General features: G+C 40.9%; 1 protein-coding gene across 1 annotated transcript; it reads right to left on the bottom strand.

The window, feature by feature from the left end:
• Nucleotides 1–7,307: 7,307 nt before the first annotated feature.
• On the bottom strand, nt 7,308–9,188 carry LOC145675390 (uncharacterized). The gene has a single exon (XM_081745792.1). It carries the CDS (start codon nt 9,186–9,188, stop codon nt 7,308–7,310), a length of 1,881 nt encoding a protein of 626 aa, XP_081601918.1.
• Between the last annotated feature and the right edge of the window lie 267 nt (nt 9,189–9,455).

Consider the following 9,455-nt stretch of genomic DNA (forward strand, 5'->3'; position numbering starts at 1 on the left):
CTGTCCAAAATTCGGTTTTTAATTTTTAGTTCGAAAATTTTTAGTTGTTCGAAAAAAACTTGATTCGAAAATTTTTAGATGTGGTTCGCATCTTTAGTTCGAGACTTGTTTTTAAAAATTGGTTTAGTTCGAAAATTGTTCGAAGTTTTCGAAAATTCGAAAGTTTTAAGTTTAAAATATTTTTAGTTCGAAAAATATTGTTTCAATTTTCTAGTTCGAAAATTTTTTGTTTGGGATTTTTTGTTTAATTTTTTTTTTGGTTCGAAAATATTTTGTTTCAATTTGTTTAGTTCGAAAAAAATATTAGTTTTGAATTTTTTAATTCGAAAACTTTTGTTTCATTTTTTAGTTCGAAAAATTTTGTTTTGAAATTTTTTAGTTCGAAAAACTTTGTTTAAAATTTTTTGCACTCAGCGGAACCGTTTCTAAAAGAATCGGAGCTGTTTAGGTAAGAAATATCTGGCAACACTCTTTTCATTGAGGAAGCGCTTACTGAGCAATGAACCGGTGAGCGTTAAAAAAATCGCTTAAACTCACATCAATATGTTAGAAGAAATCTACAAGCAACAAGGATGGGCCCCCTCTTTCACTATTGTTAAAATAAATATATCCTTTCAGAGACATAGGTTATTAATTCAAGGACATGATCTCCATACGTAAATATATAAGGTAAGAACCACCTTACCCATAAAAGGAAACGATAATATTTAATGTAAACTTCAGTACAATATCATGATACCAAAAAGGGTTATTTAACCCTTTCCGGATCCTATGGTACAATTTGTACCATATGCACTTTTCATGGTACATTGCGTTATTTCTCTTCTATTTGAGCTTTTTCGTCGGTTTTTTTTCTGTTTTCCAAGTCCAGAGGCCTTGTAGAAGACATTGCGTATGGTTTCAGACCGTCCTGCGTCCAGACATAGGAGGTGATGACGTCATAGTTCAATTTTTTTCTCATTTTCTAAGGCTATGTTCAATATTTTTGGCGGGCTAATTTTTCTACGTAGAAGATTGAAATTTTGCACAAACATTCCGTCCACCGAGTAGTATTTACCAGATTTTTTGTTCCGATGCCAGTGCTAAAACAGAGGGAACCAGAGGGGAAAAGGGGAAAAAATGGATTTTTTTACCCCCAAAATCCCGTTTTTCGTCATTTTCCCGCCTCACATACATGATAGGACCACGTGAGTCATACCGTCTGAAAGGCCGTTCCATTCTAAAGGGAATGACGGTCGAATTATTATACTAGGGTAATTAGAGACGTTTCAGGGATTTTTTGAAAAATATACTTCTATATAGGGAAATATGGGGCATTGGCGGTATATATATTTTTGGCGGGCTTATTTCTGAACGTAGGAAATTGAAATTATGCACAAACATTCAGTCCACCGAGTACTATTTACCAGAGTATTTTTCCGATTTCTGCGTAAAAAAACGGCGGGGTCCAGAGGGGAAAAAGTTGAAAAAAGGGAAATTTTGCCCCCAAAAATCCTTTTTTCAGGAATTTCCCGCCTTAGATACATGATGGAGACTTGTGAATGGTACCGCCTGAAAGACAGTTCTATTCTGAAGAGAATGATTGGCGGATTATAGTCCTAGGGTAATTAGGGATGTCTCAGAATTTTTTTCCCTGAGATCATAGTGTTTTATGGTACTTTGGGGCATTGTGGGAAATTTTGGTAAAAATTCTCCCGCCCTTACTATTCAAGATAGAAACTTGATATTTGGCACACACATTCAGTATACCAAGTACTATTTATCAGATTTTTTTAGATGGCTACGATCACACAGGGGGGTCCAGGGGGGACCAAAGTCGGAGAAAAAATTTTTCCCTCCGAAATTTTCACTTTGACATTTTTCCCGCTTTTGGTATATGATATGAGTATGCAACTGGTACCATTTGAAAGCCAGCTCCATTCTGAAGAGAATGCGGTATGAACCATGATCCTAGGATAAATAGTGACAATAGAGTAGCTGCTTGACTGAAAGTCTAAAAAATAGCCCAAAAAGCCAGGATCCAGAAAGGGTTAAGGAGGAGATTGAACCCTCCATGGGAACTTTAAGGTACCAAAAAGGATAACCATAAAAAGGGAACAAAATTCGAAAATCCCGGTCTAGGGTGGATCGCCGTCATAGCACTCTGAATTTCTCGCATGGGCTGGGGGCTAAGATCATGTGACTTTTATCAACCACTCAAAATTGAGGTACCAAAACATTCATCTTACCCGTAAAAGGAAACAAATGAGTGAGCGATTTCCCCACGTTATACCATGTAATCTGTTCACCGTGTGGCGGGTCTAAAATCATGTGACTTCTATCAACCAATCAGAATCGACGTACCAAAGTACTCATCAAAGAGGATACCCGAATTTCAAAAATCCCAAGGCTTAAGATCACGTGTCCTCTATCAGCCAATAAGAATCAGGTATCAACGCACTCATCTTACCCGTAAAAGGAAACGAATTTTAAAAAATCCCAGGGCCTAAAATCACGTGACTTTTATCAACCAATCAGCATCGTGGTACCAAAGCATTCATGTTACCCACAAAAGGGAACGATTTCAAATATCCCAGGGTCTAAGATCACGTGGTATTTGTCAACCAATCACAATCAGGTATCAAAACACTCATCTTACCCGTAAAAGGGAACGAATTTCAAAAATCCCGGTCATAAAAGAGAATGAGGGATTTCCCCGCGGGGTGACTCATGGCGTCATAACACGTGACCTGGAAATTTGAATTTCCCGCGTGGGCGGGGCCTAAGGTCACCTGACCTCTATCAGCCAATCAGAATCGAGAAAAAATTGCTGACTCGGCTGGCCATAGTGCGGGGAGTACTACTATAATCCGTATTTAAAGTATTTTCATACCCGCAAGCTAATCACGTATTCACCATTCGTGGCGCCAAACTTCTTTTCTATTGCCAATTAGCATAGAGGTAACTTTCAACATGTTCACTTAACGCGACCGCAATCTTCTTTTGTATTCTCCGCCGACAATGTCTTATGTTCACCCATCAAGATTCCAGACTAGTTTTTATTGCCCTGTCGGCATTCTGTGATGTCTACTCGGCACGGCGTGGGTCCTCGTTTGTATTTGTCTTCATGTTTGAACACATACCTGTAAGGTCATCACCCGAAAACGCCACCTTTCACTACCACCCAACCGGTTTCCAAAAAGGGCAAGAAAAGTTCAGTTCGTCTCTTGAGTTCACCAGCGAAAGACATACGAAAACCATGCTTTGTATATGTACCAGTATCAATAGCTTTCACAAGTTCTTAACAACGAGTATGCTATGCATTCGATCCCTCTCATTAAAAATAAAAATATGTCCCGCACGAATAAAGTTTATTCCCTCCCCATCTTTAATTTGATCACAGCATAGCTGTTCTTATCAGCTTCATATCGAAGCGATTCATAAAAAGTATTACGAAACATTAAAAATACGATCCAATTAAATGAAAAGAATGTCATTTTGCAGATCGAATTGAATATTTTAGTATGATCACAGCATAGCTGTTCTAACGAGCTTCATATCGAAGCGAATGAATAAATAATAAACAACGAGTTTTTAATATTTCGGAACATTTTCACAACGCGTATGCTTTGGTATACGATCCAACACATATGTTGAGTTTCCTATAGAAATGATACCTATAAAAATCATGTGATACAGGTGATTCAACCTTTTCAAGGAACCCTCCTAACGGTCAACCTTTCCGGGAACCAGTCTGACGGTTTGGCAATAAATGTTTACACTTCCAGTGACCTGTTTGGCCACACCTGGCACACAGACAAGAAATGAAAATGAAATGAAATCTTTGAGTTTTACGTCCCACGGTTATGCCGGTTAGGCTAAAGGAGACGGTGATGATGAGTAATGAATGAAATGGTGGAATGAAGAAAGTGGGAGGAAACGGGAGTACCCCGAGAAAACCCACGCACACGATGTTTGTCCACCACAAAGCTCACTTGGCGGGGGCTGGGATCGAACCCGGGACGCCAAGTACCAGAGGTGAACGCTCTACCACTGAGCCACCGCGGCCGTCACACAGACAAGGAAATATACAGAGTACCAGTTTAATCCGATCCCCTGCGGTTCTATTGTTGTATATAAAAACTGTCCACACTACTTGATGACAGAGAATTTATTTTTTTCTCTTTGTATGGCAGCCAAAGACTTCAGGTTTTCATTGTACCGTGTCAACACACCAAAGAATTCTAGGTGATTTGACCCATTTGGCAACAGCAAAAAAAAAAAAAAAAAAAAAAAAGCTTGAAATTCTGTTAGGTAATTTTTTGTAAATTTTCACCCCTACATTTCCCTGAAGAATTTTCCTCCCGTTGGCAACATTGCATTGTAACTTAAACCAAAAAATAGCCACATCCCTCTTCTAAGAACAAGGCCTTATCCATATCAGACGGGTAAATAGTTTTTGAGCAATAAGTCACTGAAAATACAGAAAAACTCCGAAAATCACCTGAGTCCGAAACAGGGGCGGATCCATGGGGCGACCGAGTCGATACTAGAAGAGGAAACTTTCTTATTTTATATATAAATAAAACCTATCCCAGAAATTGAGCTCTTAAAAGTAGCTCTAAGTACCAGTATTACACCCTACCTCCCCCAGACGCCCGTCCTCGATCCGCCCCTGATCCGAAACGGTTAGTATATTTAAATGAGTAAATACAATGTTACTGCTTCAAAGGTATACCCAGGGATTTATTTGTATCCAGGGAAGCCTGGGAATTTCCCCACTTCTAAGTTTTGGTTTCCCTGTCTCTAGGTTTAGTTCTATTTTCCCAGCCTGGGAAGATATTTTCCACCTTTCTTAGGCTATGCAATAATTCAACTCCATATTTTAGTAACAATTCTTTACTTTTTTAGTACCGGTATGTTTATTGTCGCGAGCTATGCTGGTCTTGCTTATAGAATTGTTTCTCGAAGAAAAATCTTGCAACTGACACCACTGATTAGCACCTCAAAAAGAACATAAGGAAATGGATATTAGACTATATTTTAATAAAAGAAAAGCTCCTGACGATTAAAAGGCAAGTAATTCCGGTACACAAAGTAAGAAAGTAAGAGGCTTTCGTGTTAATTGTGAATGAAATTCGTGTTAAAAAGGCAACTGTGATATTTAGAACTACCTGCGTTATTACTCAAAATCGTCTCTCGTTTACCGTGCATCTTATTAAATAGTAAATAAATGGAATGAACCTCGAACAAGTTCTCTACTCTAATGTTACGTGTTCAAATATTATTGACTTTGTAGCTACAGAAATGAACGAAAAATGGCCTAGTACCTTGCGAATTCCGATGAACCCTTCGCGCTAATGATGGACAAATCCTCCACTGTGTCCACTGTCAGTTTTGTGGAGTCTCACTGGCAAAACCCTTAGACAATTCTCTTGAGAAGTAGCAGAAAATAAGATTGCAAGGGTCTAGAAGAGAACATACGCTCTAAACGTTCAGTGGGGCCGAGCTTTTGCTACAATCCAATTGGCGAGAAGAATTGTCTGCAAGAAAGTTAAACGGCGACAAAGAAGTAATGCAAATTTCAAAAATGAAAGAAAAGAAAAAATTAGAATTAAAATTTTCCTCTGATGATTAAGCCAAATTTCTGCAGGAATTTGGAGAGCATAAGATGAAACCTAATATATTGACCGAAATCTACAAAATCTTAACATGGAAATCAGTGTTCTTCCAGTTTTTTCTGCAGAGTGTGAGAGAGGCTTTTCCAACATACTGATACTAGAAACCATTTATCTGTAAAAACCCTCGAATTTAATCCTTTTATAAACATTAATGGACCAGATATTATCTCGTTCAATGACGAAAACTATGACGTCAGCTGGATAAAAAATGGACATCATGCTACAACCAAAAAACCAACTGGGAAAAAGGCGGTATCTGGTATAAAACAAACTCGTATTGCTACACTATTCTACATATTGTTAAAGTGAGATACGGTGTGAAAGTATTATTAATTTCTAAAGACAGTGTTAGATAACATGCCGTAAATCATGCTTCAGCTTAACCATGTCTTTGTTCAATTCTGGATTCATTTCAATGCCAGTATGTTTTGTTGGCCAAAAGTTTACTTTTAGCAGAACATTGATAGCGGAACACACCCCTGAATCTAATTTTATTAAGTACAAGGAGCAAAGTGGTACTAAAACTTACTTATGATAATGAGGAATGACATTTAGTAGCGTCTTTCCCCTTCTATTTAATAAAATTAGGCTCAAGTATATGTACACCTATCACTGTTCTGCCTAAAGTAAACTCTTACCTTTTGTTGTATTTATTGTTCGGGCTGGGAATTTGGTTTTAAGGACCAAATTAGAACAGACTCAAGAATCACTTGTCGTAGCAAAACCGTTTTACGTAGGAGTGTGAGACTTGTTATGGCAAGGTGTGCAGATTGCAATGCAACTATAGAGCTTTTACTGGATGCTCTACACTTGTCCTCAGCAGTAGGACAAAAAGTAGTAACAAACGCTTGGAATCTAAACTACCTAACCAAATCTTATCTAACGTACCTATACGTATTTATCATAAAATTGTTTTTAAAAAAGTTTAAAAAATGTTGAACTTGGGGGTGTCCTATCAAACTAGTACCTTAATTTCAAAGTAGGTAGGTTTAAAAATAACGTTGTCCCAACCCCACTTTAAAGTTGATTGTTATACGGAACACAATCTTGCATAAACATTCCATCCTTCTACAAAATCCACAAATAAATCGCTGGGTATACCTAAGGTACAGAGTATGTTATAAGAGATGCAAACAAGAAACTGTAAACGAGTTATGACAGGTTAAAAGATATTTCTAATGCATATCGCATTCATCAATTCTTTTCATAAGAATTAATCAAAACAATAAAAAGGGTGTTTTTAAAAAAAATCTCGTGGAAAAAATTATCTTAGTACAGAGCCTCGGAAAATTTTATTCTTACTAATAGTTTCAATGCTATTATCATAGATATTCAGACAAGGCTCAAAATTGTATTTCAAATTAATGGCTTCTTTACATTAGAATGTGGCCAATGGGCTGAGTTTTAAAAAAATCATTATTTCCAATTGAATGGAATGGAATGGAAAAGGGGTTGGGGAGGGTGCCTCGACAACAAAGGTCTTTTGCACCCGTCACTGGTCGTAAATGAAACAGTCATACAAATGACGAAAACACAGACTAGTCACTGAATGTGGTGAAGGTCATACAGTAAAACTATCACTCGCTAGCACTAAAACGAAGATGGTACACAGATCGGAGGTCGGAAGCACTGGAACACAGAAGAAAGTCAAAGCGCCTTCGAAACATGCAAATGGCGTAAAAACTGGAACAGCTTCAACACAGTGGCTTCATCATCGCCGAGAACAGTAGTGAGGTCAGCTGGCAGTCCAAACAAATGTCTGGCAGCAGCAAGAGCCACACATTCCACTAAGAGGTGACGAATACTCAGGGGCTGACCACAATGACGACACACAGGCGGAGGTGTACGGTGCAGAAGATGTGCATGAGTGAGATGACTATGTCCAATCCGAAGGCGGGCCAAAGTCCTCTCTTCCACGCGAGATGATCGGGAGCTCGTCGACCAGACTCCAAGGCGGGGCTTCACTGCATGCAGCTTAGTGTGAATCTGCTCATTCCAGGAGGATTGCCAGCGTTGACGGAGAACGTGAGCAAACACAGAGCAGACATCGGAGCTAGGAACAGGAAGAAGACAGCGGCGACCAGCAACACCAGCCTCCTTCGCAGCAGCATCAGCAAACTCATTGCCAGGGATGCCAACATGGCCAGGCACCCAACAGAAAGTTACATCATAGCCCTCAGCAAGTAGTGCATGACAAGTAAGGAGGACTTGCTGGACCAGCGGATGCGTAGAAGTGACATCGGCTAGGCTTTGTAAGGCGCTGCTGGAATCAGAGCAGATCACAACACGGCGTAGATGGCGACGGCGGATATGGTGGAGACTCTGCAAGATGGCAACCAGCTCTGCAGTGAATACTGTGCAGAATGGATGAAGCTGGAACCTGAAACGGTGGGCATCCAGGACAAAAGCACTTCCTACACCATCAGCCTGCTTGGACCCATCAGTGAAGATAAGACGGTGGCCTCGATAAGAGTCGAGGAGGCACAAAAACTGTTGCCGAAATTCCAAATCGGTAGTAGTCGCCTTCTTGAACCGCAATAGGTGGAGATTGATCACAGGCTTCAAAAGCTGCCAAGGTGGAAGAGGCAGGAAACCCAGAGGAGAAAGCGCAGGGAGATCGACGTCAAGGTCAGCTAAAAGCTCAAGGGCACGAATGCCAAAAGGCCGGGTGTAAGTGGGTCGGGCTTGATAGCGTTGAAGACGAGCACCAGCAACAAGGGTGAAACTAGACGGGTGATCAATGGAAGCTCGCAGGTGAAGCAAGTATCTCAGCTGCAACAACTGGCGACGATGATCCAAAGATGGTTCGTTGGCTTCGACGTATAAGCTGAGAATCGGACTTGTGCGATAAGCACCACGCGCAATGCGAAGGCCCAGATGGTGAACAGTGTCCAGGTGACGGAGGACAGACAAACGGGCAGAGCCATACGCCACACAACCATAATCCATCTTAGAGCGAATGAGGCTCCGATACAGTCGAAGCAGCACAACACGGTCAGCACCCCAAGTGGTATGGGAAACCAGGCGCAGCAAATTCATCGCACGGAGACAACTATACTTCAGCTGGCTAATATAGGCAGTCCATGCAAGGCGGCGATCAAACTCAAGGCCCAGAAAACGAACACTCTCCACATATGACAGACGAATAGGGCCCAAATAAAGATCCGGATTGAAAGCACAGTTCTTCAGACGACAGAAGTGGACACATTTCGTCTTTAGTGAGGAGAACTGAAAGCCGGTGTGGGAAGACCAATGGTGAAGGCGGTTAAGCGTCAGTTGTAGCTGGCGAACGATGGTGCGAAGGTCATGTGACCGACAGTAGATGGTGAAGTCGTTCACATACAGCAGCCCAGGCACAAAAGGTGAAAGTTCGGCCATAACAGTGTTCACAGCCACAGCAAATAAAGTCACACTGAGATCACTGCCTTGTGGAACACCAGTCTCCTGAGAAAAAGATCGAGACAATGTGGATCCAAGCTTCACTCGAAAGGAGCGCTCGCGGAGGAAATGCTGGAGAAAAAATCCCATATGTCCACGCACGCCCCATGCGTGCAATTGCCGCAAGATACCATAACGCCAGACCGTATCATAGGCCTTCTCCAGGTCGAAAAAGATGGCGACAAGATGCTCCTGATGGCGAAAGGCGTCCTGGATGGCAGTCTCAAGATGAACAAGATGATCGGTCGTGGAACGATACCGCCGAAATCCACACTGAAAATTGGAGAGGTGGCCATGATGCTCCAGAAACCAAACCAACCTGGCGTTGATAATCTTTTCGAGGACTTTACAAAGACA

Source organism: Thermobia domestica, chromosome 18 (genome assembly GCF_964235325.1).
Source record: "Thermobia domestica chromosome 18, izTheDome1.hap1.1, whole genome shotgun sequence".
NCBI lineage: Eukaryota > Metazoa > Arthropoda > Insecta > Zygentoma > Lepismatidae > Thermobia > Thermobia domestica.

What these genes read in the sequence shown, in the direction of transcription:
- LOC145675390 (XM_081745792.1), bottom strand. Translation starts at nt 9,188, where the DNA reads ATGGGATTTTTTCTCCAGCATTTCCTCCGCGAGCGCTCCTTTCGAGTG.